The following is a 21,803-nucleotide window of genomic DNA, read 5'->3' on the forward strand; positions in this document are numbered from 1 at the left end:
GTGCAGTACTAGTGGGGACCAGGACTTCACCTCTAAGGACAACAGGCACTTAAGTCCTGACAGAAACCTCAACAGCGGGTCTGGGACACAACTACCTGGTATTGCAAGGTGCATGTCAGCGCTGCTCACACCCCCAGCTCAACAGCCATGGGTGTGAGGGCACAAAGCAAAACTGCACCTCAGCCATGGACGTTTGTAGATCACTCGGTGGGCTAGGACTAAGCGCCAACCTCTTGCCGAGATGCCCACGTTTCTGTCTCTCTTTGCACAGAGCAGCAATTTGTCAGCAGAAGCGATGGTCATCACACTGAGACAAGCATCAAGCTGTCGCAGTACGATGAGGGAAGCGAAGTTCTGCCTTGCTTTCCACATTACCTCTACTCGGGGCGTAGCTGTCACTTCCTGCAGTAAAGCCAGCTGGCCTCCTAACTGTTCAGCTTCCACCCACACTTTCTGCTGGCTGCTGCTGAGACACCACTCCTGAGTAGCGCTGGAACCTCCTGAAGACTTGCAGTGGGCTGGCACCACGCACACATCGGTTCCAGCACGTGACGAGAGGGAGGTTAAGTCCAACGGCAGACTGCAGCCCATCTGTGGCACTCCTCGTCACAAAATACCTCCCACGGCACCAGCACCATGACAAACAACCCAACTCATTAAGAATATCAAAGACACTGAAGGAATACAACTAACGCACATAAAACGTACATAAATCCTTCGTTAGCATTACAAACCTGGAAGCAGTTAAAGCACGGCTGCAAGGGGAACACACACACCACACAAGGCTCCTTGGCCTCTCCCCTCCCCTTTTTATACCCAAGCAGGACAAAAAGAAAATAAAATAATTGGGTTTTGCTCTACCATGCCATTGTTTTATCCAACAGTATGTGAGAAACACACATGGGAAGCTGAGGCTGATCAACCCACACGAGCAGCGTTACTCAGCTCAGCTCCATCTACTGCTTACCACCTGCACCCTGCTCCATCTGGAGCCATCCAAGAACAGGGACAAATGCCAATACAGACAGAAACACGAACCTGTACCATGGAAGCACAAATAAATCTACTTAACACCCAACCTTAACTTCTAGGGATGAGTTCTCTGTTTAATGCAGAAGTGCTTAAGTTGCCAAAAAGGGTTACAAACAATTCACAGGCTATGTCAGTAGCATCAGAGAACCTCCTGTAAGGAACCACATCTGCTGAAGACAAACATCACAGGACATCATAACAGGAAAAAAAAATAATATATATATATATATATAAAAAGGAAGCTCTCTAAATGGGGAAAAGAATACTGGCATTCTCAACTCCTGTAATTCAGTCTTCCATTATAACTGAAGACAAAATTGGCTCTTCAGATGTACGAACCTTAGGCGCAATTCTCAGCTGACAGCACCATGCTTGACACAGCGACACAAACTCCTACGTCACCCCTTACTCACGGTACCTTCCAGGTCTGTTTCTCCTCAGAAGACTCCTTATGCCAGTGAAGGCAAGGCACAGGTGAGGGCAAGCAGGCCAGCAGCTGTCCTCCAAGTAAAGCCCTGCCTCCGAAACCCCTTGGTGAGACACCAGGCAACATCAAAGCACTGACATCTGTACGAACAGGGCACTCATCTCCTGACCGCATTCCTTCAGTAAATAGGCCTCCTTTTTCAAGGGATTGCATACTTTCATTGAAAGCAATGCCAGAAATTGTTTCTCTGTGATTACAGAAAACGTAAGAACTATAGATAGTTGCAAGAGAAACTGGACATATAGTAAATGTTAAGTTTTCAACACTTCTGCTTGCAATCATGCACTGTAACACACAATGCAGCTGCACAGCTATAAATATCCGTGGTAACCAACGATAATTTAAACTCTGTGGCAGTATCTATGTACTTATGTCTATATCAAACATTCCTAAAATCACTACCGACTCGTAGATGACAGGGTTCTTTGGGTTTTGTTGAGAAGCATTTCTTCTCTTGATGGTAAAACACTAAGCCTCGTTGACTCTTGCGCTGATTCCATTTCCTCAAACATCTGTTTCAAAGAGTATCTGTAGCAAACAGTAAACTGGAAGCTTTACACCACCAACACACAAATAATTAAAATGTGTATTTCAGTCTCCCTTTTGCAGCTACTGCTGCAAGGAAAGCCAACAAGCAAATGACAACTACCATAGCAAGCAAAAACCACCGTCCAGCCAGGGAGCTCCAAACCAGGCCAAACCATGACTTGTTTGTAGAGTCTCATGCTGGTGGGGTGCTCATTAAATGCTGCACTCAGGGGAATGCTTTCGGAATTGGAACAAACAGGCAAGGTGATTTTGTTATCAGCCATTTCCTCCTGGGACAGCCTTTACTTTGTCAGAGATAATGAGCTGCAGTTACAACAATAAACACTTTTAAAGAAAAAACAGTTACTAGTTAATAACAGGGCATGCACAGTAAGTGATCTGCAGTTTGCCAGATTATTTATTTATTTATTTTAAAGGAAAATTCTTCTGTGAAAGGCAAACGATCAGACGAAAAACCCAACACAGATACTTTTCCTACCATTACACTAACAGTGCAATACATACCATGCTTTGCCATCACTGAAACCACACCAGAGTTTTACTCTTAATGACCTTCTCTATTTTCCCTATTTTTCCTAAAATTGCTGCAAACTGGTAACAAACAAAATCTCAAAGTTTGTTAACAGATGGTATGAGAATGTGGTATCTGATATATGAATAAAGCATGAATTTAGTCAGTTCTGTCATTTTGTTAAACAACAACAACAAAAAACCTGTGAGAACATGACTCATTGTGGTTCTGAAACAAAAATTATTGCAATTGAAAAATATCAATGTGACTACATTACTAAGCTTCCCTGAAACCTGATAAAAAGTCAGAATCAACTGCTCAATCCCATACAGAAATCTCTGAGTATAAATCCAAGTATGTTCTGTGGGTTATAAAGTAACAGCACTTCTGATCCCTAGGTAAGAAGATAACCACAGGGTGATCACTATGTGTGAAGCTCCTCCTTGCTTGTTTTACATTCCATGTTCACACCCATTTTTATTTAATTCTTTATGGGATTCAGGCAGTCTCCGGCTGACTGCAGTACCTGAACACCACCACCACAATCACTTCCCTGTACATTGGTACACAATACAGAAGCAATCCCCACCTAGTATCTAGGCATTCCACTATGTTTTTTAAATAGAGGATTAATCTTCGCAAACATTTACAGGATGCTGCTTCAAGTCACCATTTCTTAAGTTGAGAGCTGCTGTTACACCACAACAGGCTGCCTAGCTGAACACCCCAACACGATACCTCCTCTTTTAGGCTCTGGAGCTGCTGAGTCCAGCTTGAAACAACATCTGACACAACTTTTGGAGACGTTAAGATGAGGAAGGAGACCACTTAGTTAGAGAAGGAAGTCTTATTTTATTGCTGTTTTACACCAGCTCTAAATCTTAACCCAAGCCACTCTTGTGATGGTACTTCTCTCACCAACCCCTTCCAGTCTGAGATCCTGATCACTTGAACAGATCGGAACGAATTCCCCAGCTCTCTCACATGGCCTGTCCACTTCACCAAACGCCACAGGAAAGTGTGTTCATAAGCTCTGAAATTCCAAACAGAAACAGCAAGATTTTGGCAATGCACAAGCAAGGTCACTTCAATCACAGCTTTTTTTTCCTGAAGCTTCTCTCTCAGCTCTCCCCAGCTGTACTAGAAATATTTCCCCTTTAAAGTGCAATTCCCTCTGAATTAACTTGGATTTCTTCCCCTTCAAGAAGGACATTTTTTCTCTTCTCATCTTAGCATGAAAAGCCTGCTGCTTGTAAAATGCAACTCAACCAAAATTCTGACATAGTACTGGAGTTAAAATTTCTAAGCAATTTACAGCCAAAGACTTGTATCAAGTGTTCTCCCTGGCATCTTACTCAGCATTATGAACTCAACACTGAACAAAGAAAAGAGCAACGAAAAGCAGTTCGAAGTTGGAGCAGCGATCCACCTGTCTCTCCAAGACATCAAAGCACATGATGCAGCTGCTCATAATGGGCAAGCACTCAAGGGAACACAAGAGCTTGTGCATGAATTTGATTAGTTGGAAATGACATCATGATTTATAACACAATTTTCTAATGCTAAAGCAGTAATCTATAACAAATTAGACAAGGCTCATGTGGGACCTGCTTAGCTTTAAACCAGAAATAACTGCATTATAATTTTCTCCTTTCTTATTTATTCCAAGTTAAAGGGGAAAAGAATAACCTCGTGACAGAAAATGGAAAAAGCAAGTCAAAGCGTCAGAGGTTACAATTAATCATTTCATCAAATTATGAAAATACACTGTAAACAAGAACGACAGAGTACAAGTGGCTGATATCCAAGCCTTCCATTAAAATGAAAATTCACTGGAGATGCGTGAAGACACGACTTCCCTGCTTCACTTTATTATTGATGTTCATGCTATATTTTTGTGTTAGAAGGAAAAAAAATCCAAAACCAACAATCAAACTAAATTATTAACTTGAGTCACCTGCACAGTTGTGAATCTCAGTCTCCAAGTCAAACACATCTGTAATGTACATCAACGTGTCCAGGTATTATGGGATTCTCAACACTATCTCCTCCAAACCCAGCTGATCTGGTGAGCAGTTATTTCCTCGCTCTGTGTGTTATGAGGGCCTGCTCTGCTAAGCTGCACAGCTAAGACTACAGTCACAGCACGTCCAACCACATAGCAAGACTCCTCAGACCTCCCAGAAGGTGGAGCAGGGCAGGTGTGCTCAAAGATACCGCTCTGGTTAAGCATCCATCTGATTCCACACCTCCCATGGTCTTCTTATTATTTTATTCATGCATTTGCCATCTATTTAACGTGTTCCTGTTGGATCGTTTGGGGACTTTTTAAACATGCTATCTCACCAGCAAGACTCACCTTCACGCCACAGAAGCTTGCTTCCCGTAACAAGGACGGACTCAACTCTTCTGTTTTTCTAAGCATGCAAAAGGGTGCAAGGGGGGTGGGGGGAGGACATGTGCAAAGCCTGCTTCCAAAATTCTTTCCCTTGCAAATTTATAAGCATAGTGTTTTCCATCTGTTTTCAAAGAATGTCAGATAATAAATTACCATTCCACCTTCTGTTCTGGAAAGCAGACCTTGTACTCGGCCCCCACCATGTCTCCACCCACATCAGCCAGCAGTCCTGACCGATTATCCCAGAAGAACAAACCAAACAGGCTGAGATACGCTTCAATAAATTTCCTCTTTTTAAGTTAATTTCCAATGAGATTTGTGGTTGTCTGAAGAACAGCAGGCATCCGATCCCCATCAGCCTCACGCAAGAGGCTACTCCCAAATGCTTGACACCGCACTGACATGATAAAGTCACTACCAACACATTCATTCCTGTCTTGAACAGTAATATCCCAAATGCAAACTGGTAAACAGTATGCTGCAAGCTAGAAGAAAAAAAGGTAAAAACAGAGAAAATGGCAGCAGAAAAAGCCATTGGGAAATAATGATTATAACCTGGAAGGGTAATCCATTTTCACCAACTCCATAAAACCTTTGTTTGGTAGCATATGCCTGAATAAGGTTCAAATAACAAACATTTTACCAGCTCACACATTTTATATAATGTCTGAAAACTCCATATACACTGTAAGATTTTTACAGTATTTACCTGCAAGCATTTCTAATTAATAGGAAAATCTTTGCAGCACTATTACAAAACTACACTAAGATTAAAAAAAGCTGAATCTTGGCATGAAATTCAAAAGCCATGAATAATATTACCAAGTGCCTCCTCACAAAGGGTTACATTCTGAAGGGACATACATTTACGTACAAAATAATAGCATCATGATGGAAAAAAAAAATAATAATAATTTAAAAAAAAAACAACTGTCATTTTGACTGGAAGGAGTCTGTGCAGATCGCAGTGTGCTGTGCCTGGTGAAGGATAACTATAATTACATATTAGAAGCCAGACTAACAAATGAATCTACAGCTCCAGAGGGTGGGGAACCACACAACTAAAAGCGACAAAGAATGTCAACACATAAATCAAACTGTTTCATGGTACTTGCAACAGAAATGCCAGAAGGCAGATTGCCAACTGAACTAAAATGTATTTTAACTCCCTCATGCGCATCACCGTGGTGTGTCTGATGAAGCCATTATCAGCATAAACACCTCGATAGAGATTTTCAAGGATTACAGCCTTGTCATTTGGGTTTCTAGCTGCCCTTGCCCTGTTTCATGAATAACTTCAATCAAGGAGCTGGCTGGCACAGGTTAGATTTGAAATCTTGAAAACTGGTGTCAGATGTTGGTTGTGCAAATGGCTTTGCACAACTCCAAGAAGTGAAACCAAGGCACAGCTGAAGGATCAGAGGCGTTTAGGCCTAAGTTGTTCTACGTTTCCAATACCAATAAATGGATGGGGATTTGCTGTCACATTTATACTTCTCTGAGTCTCCAAGTTCTTCTGAAAGACTTCATGCCTTCAAATACAGGCTGGACAAAAGACAGGCATTTTCAACAGCAAAAAGAGAAGTGTTTTCTGTGAAAGAGGCACTTAGTTGCAAAAACTGCTTGCCAAGAAGGTAAAGGGAATACCTCGTATTTATTTAGCACGAGAAGGAGATTGGAGATGGAACTATACATACTCTGCAAACACAAGGACAAGAGCTCTTCAGCTCAGATAAAAATCATATGAGAAGCTCATTTCTCTTGCGTAGCAGCAGATTAAAATGCCCACCAGTTCTGGATTCTAAACCAACAGAGGCAAAACTACAACCCTGCCCATAGCTCCTCCTCAGCTTCACTGAAAACTAGATTAAATGAAGAAAATAAGTCACTGTTTGGTAGAACAAAGCTTTATTCAACATTTATTCTCAACTAGCATCCTAAAAATCTCCCCTACTGGCTTGAAACCAAGGCCCATATGAGGGTCATGTATTTACAACGCCATTAGAGGCACTACTTGGTAGGACTGACATTGCAGGAGAAAGATGAGAGAGAAATGAAGTTCCTGCATGTCCTCCTCCTACCCCAGCTCTACTGAGCACACTTGCTGATTTTCTACGTGCCACAAACGTCCTTCTCAGCACCACATTGTCATGGGTGGCACGGGACCACTGCAGTCTGGCTCCTCTGAGCAGGCTGTCGCCTTTGCACAGCGCCTGAAGAGCTGGCTCTGTGTGAGGCAGGAGCTCTGCCGAGCACCCTCTTTGTATCAAGTGCACAGAAATAGCTGTCGTGGCCCTTTCTACCCCTGGTGTCGGAATAAAATACGCTCATGTCGTACCCAATGCCCTTAAACAGGATCATGTTTAAATCATTCTGACACTAACCAAAAGATAAAAACTTGGATGATGATAACCCAGTGGAATACTCGTGCCTTCTGCTCGTCAGATTGAGCTTCTGAATACTGACTTGTTTTGAGACAGCCATGGAAAATTTATCTGCTCATCAAATGCTTTTGGTATGCTGTAAGGCAAGATGTCAAAACCACATGCAGCCAAACGCATTATCCATCTATTCAGGAGGAAAGATCCATCTACCTGGGTTCTTGCTATCACTGTTAGAGCCACCCCCTTCTCTCTCACCTGAATGTTGATGATGCATATTCAATCCCACTGTGAAATCCCATCCCTCCCTCTTTTTCTGAGAAACATTTCTCCAAACACTCACACAATACCAGATTATACTGAACTTCCTTTGGACACCTCTCTCTTCAGGTAGTCAAGTATATTTCAAAGATATTTTGTGAACAATCTGCAGTGCAACTTCACGTTGCACTTTGGGGAGGATGCGTTATTTTACCTCAGAGAAATGACCCTATCACGCTAGAAAACATCTGCAAGCTGTGCCCACAAAAATCATCAACAATTAGAGATGCACAATTCACAGGGCCTTGAAGGATACGTTAGTTGTATAGACAAGGTGAACAGATAACTCTTCATTATGATCAATGTTTTAGTTGTACTGTGCTATTCCCGAATCAAAAACCTCCCCCCATAATTCACAAAGTGCATTTCCTTCTTTTCTGGAGAAAGCAACTTGATAAACAGAACAATAAATTAGTGCCACCTAGTGGAGTTCAGAATGTTAACCTGGACCAGCTTTCAAATCCTACCTGTCTTCTACTGCACTGTCTGTAATTTATGACCTCTATAAATACCACAGTAAAATAAAAGCAGAAATAACAACAGGTCTTCCCTGCAGCACACACAGCTAACCAAATGTACCAGTGTAACATGCATTTAAGTCTTCCACAACTTCCAGGAATCTGCAGAAACAGCAATTGAAGCCTGACACGTGCCCTTACTTGATCAGCATCTCACATAATTAGGGAGTGAATTGTACTTCCTATACGTAACAAATATTACATTTTCTTTTGGATACTGCTGTATAGGCTTGCATTTGAACCAAGTATCCGTTCATGTCGCAATTCTTCCCAATATTCAGATGTTCTAATAAGACTACTGACTCCGAAAGAGCTTGCATTTACGTCATCAGTTAGCTCAAATGGGGAAATCTTGTTAAGTTTACATCAAATATGTAAATGCAGATACTTTAAAATGCTTCTGGATCTGACACACTGTCAGGCAGAGATATTTTTAGTTCTAATCCATTTAAAGTGCTAAATTCCACAGGAATAAGCAGCATTGCTTTCACTCACCACTTCAACTGAATTCACCGCAGTCTTTAAGGAGGAGGAGATAAGATAAAACCATCCACCTGATGAGAAAATATCTTATTTTTCTTTTTTTTTTAATAATGTTTGCAGGTACTTCTGTATGTCCCAGTAAACAATAAACCAACTGCACTCACATGCAAGGCATTACAAGAACACATGAACTATGCAAAATAATTTAGTGTGGAATTTGCTACTTGTATCTCAAGTCTTATTTGCATGCACTGATCGAGCTTCCTGAGAAGCACTACCACGAATACACAAAACCTCAGGAATAAGGTCCTAGTTCTTCTCTAAACCTGATGCTGTGACTGTAGCTACAAAGACACAAGACAGAATCTTAAGTTCACTGATAACAACAACCAAAACAGAGAATAAAGGTGTATTTTTTAAAAAAGTTAACCAAACCAAAACACTTCAGTATGCTGCAAATTGTCTTCTGGCAGAGAGACCAAATGAAAGAATATGGGATGTGACAGATGTGACACGTGTTAGTTTGGTTAATGAATTACTTGATGATGTTCAGATTTGCTGATCATAAGTGAAGAGGAAGATTATCATTCCTACAGCAGAACAGAACGTGTGAAATACCATAAAATGTTGGCAGCCTAAGTGTTTTCATTACTTACACTGCTACCATCTAATATTTCTGAGTAGGAAAAGATCATTATATAAATCAATGCCCTATACTTCTTCCTGAGAATCCACAGCAAATCATTATTGCACACAGCAGGCCCAGTGAATTGTAGTGTGAGCAGTTAAGGCAAGTTTGGTGTGGAAAAAATGCTTCTTCATTAGGCTATTTTTACCTCCCTTTCCATTGAAGAAAAATCTGTTTTTTCAGCAGGTGTAGAAAAGATCACCTCAACCCACTGCAGCTCACAGGAATGCCCACGTAGCGGAAATGCAGTCCTTGGCCAGCCTGCAGGTTTACATGCCCTTACTAGTGTTGTAACTTCTGCTTAGCCCTGAAGTAGTTGGGCCGTTGGACTTGGTGATCTTTGTAGGTCCCTTCCAATTGAACTGGTTTATTCTATTTTCAAGGATTAGACAAAGTGACTTTTATTCTATTAAACAGAAACATGTCACCACATATCCTTAATGTGCAATTCATGATAATCTGAAGCAAAGAATGGCAGCCTTTTCCTAGCTATAAATACAAGCAAACAGAGAAGTTTGTAGCATTCTTTGCAGTACTTTTTCCATAAAGCACAAACTGCTCTAAATTTGCTTGTAGTAATTAAGTATTTTATTAAATACTCATTTTGGTGGAAAAAGAGAAAAATGATAGAGCTAACCAGCAAAAGGGAATCTGCAAAAAGCAATGGCAAAGCATGGGAGTGAATCCATGTTAAATTAAATCTCTACTCCATATGCCAAACCTCTTCTTAGAGGTCAATGAGTTTTCTTAAGCACAACTCAGCTTACAGACCAAGGCTGAAAAATCCTGCTAGTGACAACAGGAAGAAAAACTGAACAGGATTCATATCTCTCCGTAAAATTCAGTAAGGTTATAGATTTTCCCCTTACAATGACTTCCTTAGTATCCACTCGATCTCGTGAACTAAGTGTCAGTAAGAAATACACATACACATTCGTAACAGTATTCCACGATGACTGTTTTCCTCTAACAAACACCAAACCGCCAGGGAGCACGTAATAGATGCTGAACACCTTCAAGTCACATCCCACAGATCACGAACAGATTAAACTCCAAAAGGATTTGGGGAATTGTGCAGTAATTCTTTATGTCTGTTCACAATCCCTAAAAGCATGTTATACTTCTAAGAGATTATCTTTTGAAAACACCACAATTGAAATATGTTTACAGTAGTCTGTTCTTTTGAATTTTGCAGGCTTATAATAATTTAATAAGTTACTTGGACAAGCAGCTGTTGATTATATTTTCTAAAATGGTATACACAAGTGTCTGATGACTGTTTCTCCCAGTATTAACATATTCAAAAACAGAAAATCAAGTTCTTGAAAAATCATAATTAGCCAATACTGTCAGCATGCATTTTGCATTCTAGATCATGAACTGCACAAAATGAATGTTTTAAGCACATTGATAAGTGCTATTTCAACACCCAGCAACAGAGAAAGATTTTAAGTGGATTATTTAAAAAGCTTTCAAAGTACACAGAGGTTGACTGTATAAATGCGGTTTTATCATAACAATGCCACACCTTGCACAACCATCCAGTAACTCTAAAATCACTCTAATTAAAAGATATCACAGATAAAAGTAGCATTAAGATTAGTTGTATATATTATTTGCTGCTACACTTAACCCGTGAACGCTGCAAGTGCTAAGTGCTGTATGTAAACATACAAAGAAAATAAATGAACAAAGCAATAGAAAGCTATCACCTGGGGTTTTTTGTTTTTCTTCTAACTATAGCTGAGGTAACAGCAACACAATACAAGCAAAACTTTTGATTACATACGTCACAAAAATCTTTCCATCTCTATCTTGGAATCTCTGTGCTTGTGCATGCACACTGTAAATCTGTCCTCACTAAAATACAAAAGCTGTGAAAGCAAATCAGAGAAGTGTTCTTCCTGTCTTCTTGCTGTAATAGCATTAGCAAATTGACGCTTAAATCCTCATGGTCACAAAAACAATTAAGAAGCAAAACAACAACAAAAAATAACCATCTGTTCAGCTAAAAAGATCATTTTGTATTACAGAAGGCAGCAAAACCACCCAAAACTCCATTCTTGCAATTAATTTCTGGAAAGATTTTTACAGATAAAGCAACTTGACCCCAGCCAGAATACCAACACGAGATTTTTCTCCTGTCTTTACTTCAGAGGAGGAGAACTGTTTCTAAACCTCCCCTGGTTTACACTACTTCATTCAGCACCTTGTCAATGCCATTAAAAGGAAACTACCTGGTATTTTTCTAGCTAAACAAAATTAATTTCAGTGTAAGAAAATATGCCCAAGTAGTTCATAATTCAAGGATAAGCAAAAGAAAGGAGACACCAAAGACTTCAGCAACAGTAGAGCTCAATATTATTGATTAAACACAAGCACATGATAACATCTTTGGATCTGGAAAGTAGAGCAATTATATTAGTTAGCCCAGCTACAATTTGTCCCTTCAACAGATGTCTGTATTTCCTCATTGCCATCAGCATAAACATCAGCAACACAGGAATTGATTTCAATTCACCTGTACTTCAAAAGCAGAGGCTGTTGATGATACTACTCATAACCACCACAATCACAGACTCAATTGGCACACCAATGTTCTTACTCATTGTGCAGCAGCTCCTTTCAAAATCGAGTTCCCACTGCAGTGGAAAAGATGTATATTTACGTACACACACGTTTTATCTGTACATCTTCCCATTTAGGATACCAAGCGAAACAGTCTGAGGACTATCACTCAGTGAAACATCTCCAGCACGTCTCTTCAGACACACAGTTTCATTTGTATGTAGTCTGTGGAGCCAGAAGTTGGATTCGATCTTTGTGGGTCCCTACCAATTCCAGATGTTCTCTGATTCTACAATTCTACCATCCCCAAGTTCAAGTTTCAAAATCTCAAAGTAAAAATGGTGCATGTGTGTGCTTTTGTTTTGGCTTGCTCTTACTCTTTGGGTTTGTTTTTTGAGACTGTCAGACATCTTCCCTGCTTAAATGAGGACATCTAACGCAAAACAAAAGCTCACCTTCCCTAAATTTGCAGCCAGAAGACAAAAAGTGCAAAGAGAACAAGACTCATTAATGTGTCACCCCACTTTCCTCCACAGTAACAGCTGCGGTAGTGTAAAACCACATTACCAACGGAGTAGACGAGCCCTAAGAAATCTTGTTACGCCAGAACATGCAACCTGAAGATGACCCCCGTCCTCACATCTCCCATTTATTTTCCAAAGGTCTCAGAGGCCTGGTGTTTAGGTCACTGTATTCATAAAAGGAAGGCACTAAATATTTTGCTAATATTTTAATTTAAATCCTAATGGTCTGAAAATGGAAGGAGTACTTACAGATTTAAAGGAGAGGATCTTGCATCCTGTAGATTACATCATAGGACGATGAGTCACTCCCCTCTTAACCCTACCCCCAGCGCTCAGCCTCCTTACAAGCCAGGACTGCTCCACATGAAACGCGATGACCAAATGGGACTGTTCTTCCACAAAACACTGCACTAATTCTCCTGCATTCAGTCTTTCCACTTGAATGGAATAAAAACCCTTTTCAGAACAACAATTCCAATTCCCCCCCCTCCCTTTTTTTTTCTCAGGCACACTATGGGACTCCTCAGTGCATGCACAATGCAAATAAGGCAAACTTCCTTTGAAAGAGTGATTAATATGCAAAGACAGCCTGCTTTTTAGTGGGATGTGAAGAACCACCAACAAGCATTTCCAAATTCCGAGGTTTCTTCAATTATTTCCTCTGTTTATTTTAAACATCAGATTATGCAATAATACCACACATTAAGACCAATTTGCCAATATTATGTAAACAATACCGAACTGACTGCTCATCTTTTGTATCATATTTAAATGCAGCCTTGGATGTACTAGCTAGGGAGGCATCAAAAAAAGTAGGATTTAAATTTGAGTGCATCCTATGTCTCAGTCTTCTTGTTAAAAAGATCTCATTTATAAATCCAGTGTAAATAGTTGCACCTTTTTTTTGTAAAGAAATGTGCATGTATTTGTTAAAATAAAGCAAGAAAATTTTGCAAAACTAATTTCTGTCCCAATATGTTACAATTCCAGTAACTTTTCAAAACATTTTTCCAGGAGCCATCTGAAAAGCCCATTCAGAGTTGAAGACACCAATTTTCTATTTCCATTGGTTAAAATTTTCATCACAATTTGTCATCACTTAGCAGCAGCTCAACTACATCACCTCTGTACAATTCAGCCTGGAATCTCCTACGGCAAGAACCCTGCACCTCGAGTGCCAATACAGCATACAAAATCAGGTCAAAAGGCAGTCTAAACACATTAAGTATCCTATTTCTTATTCTTGCCCGTCACTTCACACACTTCCCAATCATTTTGCCCAGCTTTAAACACTCCCTTCCCCCTCCTTGGAAAGGCATTTCAAGTTAGTGAGTGTTGTAAACTATTATTAAAGTAACCAATAATTAACGTTCCTGTTTACCTTAAAGATTTCAACGTTGATAGGTAGCAGTAATACAAACAACAAAAAATCAAAGTAGATGAAATCTTTCAACAAGTGCCTCCTGCAGCCCTTTTACAGCAGTACCTGCATGTAAATCACAGAGCCGCCGGGCTGGGGGGGCTCTGGGCCAAGGCCCGAGCAGGCAGAGGCAGCCGGAGCCCCAGCAGCTTGCCCAGGACTGGGTGCAGCTGGGTGCTGGTGCTACGACAGAGGCACCCAGGGTGCAGACACCATGCTGGGTCCCGTTGTGGCGATGCAGGAAGTCATGTCAGAACAATCTCTGCTCCATGATTCCTGTTCTGCTGCTGGGCATCACTGAGAAAAGCCTGCCTTCCTTCTTCCCTCCCTCCCATCAGGTATTTACACCCATTCAGATCCACAGACTCTTCTCCCAGCCTTCTCAGCCTCTCCTCGCACAGACAATGTTCCAGCCCCCTCACTGGACTCTCCCCAGGAAGCCCGTATCTGTTTGCTGCTGGGGAGCCCAAACTGGGCACAGCACTCCAAATGTGTCCTCACCAGTGCTAGGCTCTATAGGCAGATTTTAAGGAATCACCAGACCTTCAGACTTTTAAAAGCAATGAAGAATACTGAGAACTATCTCTCTCCATTGACAACGATCCATTTGTTCTAAAGGTCTCAAGAGTAGACTGTAAAGAGAACAAAATAATTTAGATTCAAGAAATTATGAGACTGATGACTCTGGAACACTTAAGACGTTGAAGAGTTTCCTTATGTGTGTTCTGTCCTAGCAAACAATAAGATGAGAAGGTGATGGATATTTAACTCAGGATTACAGGACTATCAGGAGGTAATCAGGACTACATTCACTCATTGCAAGTAACTCTCTCCCAAGGCTTTACTACTTCTGCATTTTGAAACCTCACATGGCACTTTGCCTATTGCCCTCTCAAAATATTCCCCAGAGCCCTGGTTCCCAGAGCAGGGAGCAGACGATACAGCTTCTGAAACATCTATTCCTTGGTCTATGAAACAAATCTCAAATATGTTCTGTTCAGAATTCAAGTGCCTTTTCCAATTTTTCCCTCGCATCCTTCTACCACGTTTGTACTAAATCAAGCAACTCCCAGTTTTCACAACACATCCCGCGGATCTCTACAGCTGTCTTGCCATAAGACATGGGATGGAAATAACTGGAGGATCAACCACAACACATATCACGTTACTGTCTCTAGACTAAACTTAATTTTCTTGCATCAGATTTACCGGCACAGGACTCCATCCGGGCTGTTACGAATCGCTGGCGGAAATAGCCGTAGGGTCAGCTTCTGTCATCCCCTGGTTTTGGGTCCCTCGGGGGCCTGACTTCAGGCCAAATGAGGGCACATTTGCTACAGATTTCTGGGGGCAGATGTATCCTCTACAGACCTTCAGTACCTCAGGAATCTGGACAGGGAAGAAACACAGAACCTGTCCTGCAGAAAAACTGAACTATCACGGACTTAGGTGGAACACTTCTCTCTCCCATTTCTAAATCCGAGGTCTAATTTGGAATATCCTGTAGGAAGTCAAGGCACATTCATCTTCAGGAGCAAACACCTTGTTTCTTCAAATGTAGCAGGACCGTCTTCCTTCTGATGCAAGTCACAGTTGACTTACAAATCTCAATGGCAAGCTTCCTAAGTATCCATACCAACTATTCACTTTTTCAGTGTGATGGCTTAAGAATTTGGGCAACTCATCCAGCTCAGAAGTACAGTGCTATGTGAATGTTCCTCACGGTTCCTTCCTTGGAGTAGCTACTGAGGCATGGTTTCATGACACCCCTCTTCTTGTTGGAGAAGGATGGCTGCCTAGGAAGCTGAATGACGTGTTACTGCAAAGATGATCATTCCAATGCCTGCTGTGTGTTCATTTCATTTGCTCCTATCTCAGGGTCTACAACAACTATGTATTTTCAAACCTCATAACATAAGTCATTCTTGAAAGCAACCTACAGACGTTCCACTCTATCTGCTTCCAAAAAGTGCTCCTACAACCTAGAATTTGACTCACTCCACTTTCCAAAACAGTCTGGCAGAGCTCAGCATTTCCTCAAAACATGTGTTGGCGGTCACCAACTACAAGAATGAAGCTCAGAATCTCCCGACACCGCCATGCAGAGGAAGGAGCTCCATCACTGCATCCAAAGCCACTTTCATCCCCAGATTTGCCTCCACACTGCAAATAAAAACATCCCTACCATGCAGAAAGCGAACTATCTGTGGACCAAACTTGGCAAATTACAACTCTGCTGTTCTAAAGCAATTTGCACATACTTAATTGGGCAAAACCTTCCATTAAGAGCTATTCAAAAAAAAAAAATAAGCTTTTCCATCAGCAGCTGCCTGAAGATCTGAAGTTACCAGGCCTAAGGCCACCAGATTTCTCTGTCCAAACCATAGTTTCTCAGAAGAATCTTTCATACGGATAAATCATGTGATAAAACAAAAGCAATCTCAGATGAGAAGGCCAAAACCAAACCTGTCGGCTAGTTTGGGTCATTTTCAAACACATCATCATCTCCCCTGTGCACCCCAACACGTTTTGACACATGCTTTTCTTTCATCTCTCCTTGGAAGGTCCCGAAGCCACAGGTGTGACTCACTGTGGATAGCAATTACCTGCTGTCTCATCTTTCTCTTAGACAGATACAACGAAAACCATCAGATTTGAACTGTAAGTGAAGAAAAGTATTCTAACCTGTAGCTTTCTATCTGTTCCACTAGCTTTTGGGGCCTGTACTGTACACTTAACCCCACAAAGCACATCTCATTCCAGCACTTAGCAGGAGCTCAGACACACGAGGCCAGGGTATTGGGAAGGCCCCAACGGCACCGTGTGGCTGGGGGGAACTTCAAAAGAACACGCTCCAAATGAGCAGCTGCACTGGGAAGCTGCATTTCAACCCCATGAACTGAAAGGGCATAATGGCACTGCCCCAGCCCACCTCATTTACATCCCTTTGCATGAGCCAGGGCTTTAAACTTCGGTGATGTGTTTTCCTAAACAAAAGAAGCCAGAGCCAGCGTAGGTCTGACCTTCAAATTTGCTTCTGTGATTTTCATGTCTAACAAAAGTCTGTCCAGCGGCTCTTTTTTCCCCCTTGAGAACTGGAGAACACGGATGAAAACCAACACACCCAGCCCCATGGAAACACGCGCAGGACAGCGCTCAGAACAATGAAGGTGCCTGGGAGCTGCGGACACACCCTCAGCCAGGTGCCTCCCCGATCTCCTCCCCATTACAGAAAGCCAGTGCAGAAAGACAGAAGACACAATTTTGTCCCAGCCGTTTTCAAACTTTCATATTTACAATTGAGTTCTGCTACTTAATCCATCCCACTTTTCAGATCTTTGTGAAGATATAAAATGAGGAAAACAAAGACACCATTTTTCACTTCACCTCAAAAATGCTGTAATGGACCTGACGGCTCCCTGGGTAAAAGCTGTGGTACACACTTCCAGAGGACACAGCTTCTCCCCAGCGTGGTTGGGTTGTAACATCCACCTCACAATCTGCGAGTTGTGAGTACAACAGAATTGTGATTGACAGATCAAATTCATTCGGAAGTGCATTGCCCTGCAAATCCAGTACTTCAAAAGCTACACACGAACGCACAAAGAAAAAAACCAACACCAAAATCAAGCATTCTCTACAGAAATGATCTCAACAGATGTGCGAAATAATGAGCAAAACGCAGCACAGACTTTTAAACGAGAAAATAAAACGTACTTTTGTCTCTTGCTAATGCTTTCCTCTGTTCCTTGCAGACTGATGGCAACAGATGCACTGCTCCTTCCTCCTGCCCCCATCGATTGGTTCTGCTCTGCTGTCAGCCAGCCAAGGCAAACCCATGGCTACCAAAAAAACAACCCCCAAAAAGCCTAAAACACACTTCCACAACCACCACCAAAAACATTAAAAACAAACAGCCAGGCCACTCTGTTCCAACAAGAAACCCATCACTTCTTCCCAGTGCAAGCAGGTCTATCCGTAAAACGTTTCTGGAGATGAGCCGAGAAAAGGGAAGGCACTTTCAGTCTGGAGAGCAGCCACAATCTTTTAACGCTTAAAAACAGGGTATTCATTCAACTACTATTATATTAAATGTCCTTTTAAAAAAAAAAAAAGAAGAAGAAGAAACAACACTCACATTGGGACTTCTCAATTTCATATGCCAAGAGGATGAAGTTTATGTCGAACACTGTATTATTTAAGAAAGCATAGTTCTCAGGATGTAAATGAAAGGAGATGAGCCATCTGCTGTATCTATAAATCCAGTTCTAAGTTACAGGAGAATGCACTTTTCATTTAACAGTAAATTAAATCATCGCTGTCCCAGCCAGAAGAATACATACAAAATACAGAATTATTCTAAAAGATGTAAATGTTTGCTTTTGTTCTCAATCTGTCACATAGCCACTTCTCAGACAACGCTCTGATAAGGTATTCTTCACTAAAACGTCTCTCTCTTGCCCCCACCTACATATTAGCTACTGCAAAACCATGGTGAGGGTTTCTTTATTAGCATCATCACAGCTGCGCCCCTCCCCTTCGCTGCCTTCAACATCCCAGCTGCCAAAGCCCAAAGCGACAGCCCCGCTCTGCCCTCCACCCCAAGACGTGGTCAAGTCAGCAGAAAGGAAGGAGGTGCAAGCTTTAGGAGACCAAAGCATCCTTTAACATGGAGAACATAACTGATACGCTGCTTTTACCATAAGCAGTGCTACTGCTTTGTTCTGGCTTTTTAATATTTTATTTGGGTTTTGCATTCTCCATTTTGTGCTGCTTTAACAGTCCTGCTCCAGTTGTGCAGCTCTGCAGGCACTCTGCATTCGTAATTATTATTATTGCATGAGCATGTATTTGAGCGGGGCACTAGATGATCTAGAGATCGTTTTTCTTTGCCTACTCCCATCTATTTTCCCTGAAAACCTACTTCATTCTCTCCTCCCACAGCTGAGAAAGCCTGTGTGAATGTGTCAGAGAGGTGGCAGCTAAGGAATCACAGACAGCAGTCTGGCATCTCGGAAGGGTCGAGATGAAGAATGTATGCAGAGATGGTGATCGGAGGGCGTGGCCGAGCCAGATGCAGAGCTAGCTGGAGCCGTGCTGGAAACGGGAAGACAATCCCCCTTGTTTGGTGATACGTGCTCCCTAATCAGCAGTCATCCTGATTTTTAAAACTATAATAAAGTATATAATAGTGCTTATGTCACGGGAGAGCCATGTATCATTAAGATTGGGCGTTGCGCTGATGTTAAACAGGTGGGTTAACTTGGCAACAGGCTCAGGCACACTGGTGGCAATGGTCCGGCACGAAGGGAGTTGGAATTGAGCCACAAGATAGCGATGGTCGGTATGTACAATGGTTCTTGGCCAGCTACAGCACCGGCAATTGCTTGAGGAGATCAGGAGCCACCCGCACACGGATGAGGCAGCGAGGAGTCACTGAAGTGATGGGTGAAAAGGAGCCGGGATGTGCAAGAGCAGCGACAGGCACGAGCCGGGAGCAGGGACACGGCGCTGGGGGCTGGAGGCACCCGAGCGAGCAGCCGGGGAGCGCTGCACCGGGCACTGGCAATGCTGGGGCAACAGCTCCAAGAGGTGACAAGCTGGGAAGGGGCTGGAAAAACCACAGGCGACGGCAGTTCTGGGGGGCTTCGACCGCTGATGCTTGGAAGGAGGCATCGAGGGGCTGGGGGAGCGGCACATGGTGGGTGCAGGACGGGGGGCGGTGGCACGGGTGGGAACACAGAGCCTGGATTTTGGGGTGCACAGCCTGGGTCTGGGAAGGGCACAGCGCCTGGATTTGGGGACACACAGCCCAGATTTGGGGGCACAGAGCCTGGATTTGGGGCAGGTGCAGCCCCCCCGGAGAGAGGGGCGGGGGCTGGGGGGGGGCTCGTGCACGGCGCCGCTCCCTCCGCGGCCGCTGCGCGCTCCCCTCGCCCCCATCCCTCTCCCCCCCGCCCTATTTTATTTTTTTTTTTAATTATTAATTCCTCGCAGCTGCTCGTTAATTGCAGCCGCATCCCTTCTCCTTTCTGCAAGAGAGTGGGGGGGGGGACCCGGCGGCGCTGCACCCCCTGGCCCCTCACACCCCCCATTGTCTGAGCCCCCCCCCACAAAGCCCCCACCTCACGGGCACCGGGAGCCCCTCCCGGGCTGCCTCAGCACCGGCACCGGCACCGCACGACCACCAGCAGCAGCAGCAGCTCCATCACCACACGGCCACGACCACCGCCCGGCCGCCCCATTGTTCGCCCCGCCGTACCTGCGGCTCTGAGGAGAAACAAGGTCCAGGGCAGCGCGGTGGCTGGCAGCATCGCAGCCGGCTGAGGGACGGCGGCCGTTGCACCTTTTCCTGCAAGTCGGGAGAAACGCGGCTCGCCTCTCCGCTCTCCCCCCGGGTTTTTAGCGCGGCTTTTATTTTATTTTTTCCTCCTTTCCGCCCTCCCTTCTCAATTCGCGTCCTTCCCCGGCCGCTCCTCAACGGGCTCCGCTCCGCGCCTCGTCCCCGCACCGCCTTCTGCCGGCTGCGCCCCGGCCGCCTCCCGGCGCCGCCGCCGCCGTGACTGACAGGCGGCCGCAGCACCGCCGCCCGGATCCCTCCGCCGCCCGGCCCCGCGCGGCGGGTGGCACCGCGCCGCCGTGTCCTTCCGCGCGCGCCCGCCTCAAATAGTGCGCCGCGGGGGGACCGGTGGGCGCTGCCGGCCGCCTGCAAAACCCGGCGCGGAGCGAGGAGCCCGGAGCTGGAGCGGCCGGCCCCGGGCTGAGCACAGCCCCCCCGTGAAGGGGGCTGTGGTGGTAACACGTAGAATAAATGGGGAGGCTTAATGGGTTGTAATTTCTGTCTTAAAATGAAGTTTGAAGCGCCCTGAATGGGCAGTTCTGAATAGAGAAGGACTCCCACCGGCACAGGCTTTGACAGAAAAGTGACAGCTATAAACCATGCAGGCCGAAGACACCCCACATAAAGACAATATCCTCTAAGCACGGTTATACATCATCAGTATTTCAACGCTATTTTAATACCGTCAATCCATTCCAGCACATCCCTACCCCAGGCCTGAAGGATCAATCCAGGCCAGAGCCTGCTCTCTGGGTTTAACTCTTTTCTGCTCGACAGATCCCTTCCCCCTTCCCCTTTTATAAAAATGCTTCCCTAGAAGAAACAACAAAATTACTTATTGCGATCTGATTGAAAACATGCCTGCTCTGCTGCCTCGGCCCGCCTAGCCCACGGCCTCATATTGCAATGATTATCTGCAGAGCAACCTTGCTGCGCCATGCCACGTGCGGTGCCTCGCCACCCCCTGCTCCTCCAAACCCCCCAGCCCCTCGCACCCCACAGTCCTGGGCTCAACGTCCCCCCTCATAACATGAGGTCACTCATTTGGATGGGTCCCAGCGGCCATTGAACATTTTTCAGGTCATATTTTCAGGTCATTTTCAGGTCAGCGGGTGCAGAGAAGGGCGACGAAGCTGGTGAGGGGCCTGGAGAACAAGTCCTACGAGGAGCGGCTGAGGGAGCTGGGCTTGTTCAGCCTGGAGAAGAGGAGGCTCAGGGGCGACCTTATCGCTCTTTTTAGGTACCTCAAGGGAGGCTGTAGCGAGGTGGGGGTTGGCCTGTTCTCCCACGTGCCTGGTGACAGGACGAGGGGGAATGGGCTTAAGTTGAGCCAGGGGAGTTTTAGGTTAGATGTTAGGAAGAACTTCTTTACAGAAAGGGTTGTGAGGCATTGGAACAGGCTGCCCAGGGAAGTGGTGGAGTCACCATCCCTGGAAGTCTTCAAAAGACGCTTAGATGTAGAGCTTAGGGATATGGTTTAGTGGAGGGCTGTTAGCGTTAGGTTGGAGGTTGGACTCGATGACCTTGAGGTCTCTTCCAACCTAGAAAATTCTGTGATTCTGTGATTCTGTGATATATGTTGG

At 44.0% G+C, this 21,803-nt stretch overlaps 1 protein-coding gene across 7 annotated transcripts in view; it reads right to left on the reverse strand.

The window, feature by feature from the left end:
• NCAM1 (neural cell adhesion molecule 1) overlaps nt 1–20,419 on the reverse strand; it is a 105,270-nt gene extending 84,851 nt beyond the window's left edge. For all 7 annotated transcript variants that reach the window (XM_084495767.1, XM_084495765.1, XM_084495766.1 and 4 more), the window contains exon 1: nt 20,143–20,419. In XM_084495767.1, coding sequence (XP_084351893.1) covers nt 20,143–20,194 — 52 coding nt within the window. In that variant the 5' untranslated portion in view covers nt 20,195–20,419. The remainder of the gene's footprint in view (nt 1–20,142) is intronic.
• Between the last annotated feature and the right edge of the window lie 1,384 nt (nt 20,420–21,803).

Source organism: Aythya ferina, assembly GCF_964211825.1.
Source record: "Aythya ferina genome assembly, chromosome: 22".
NCBI classification, from domain to species: Eukaryota; Metazoa; Chordata; class Aves; order Anseriformes; family Anatidae; genus Aythya; species Aythya ferina.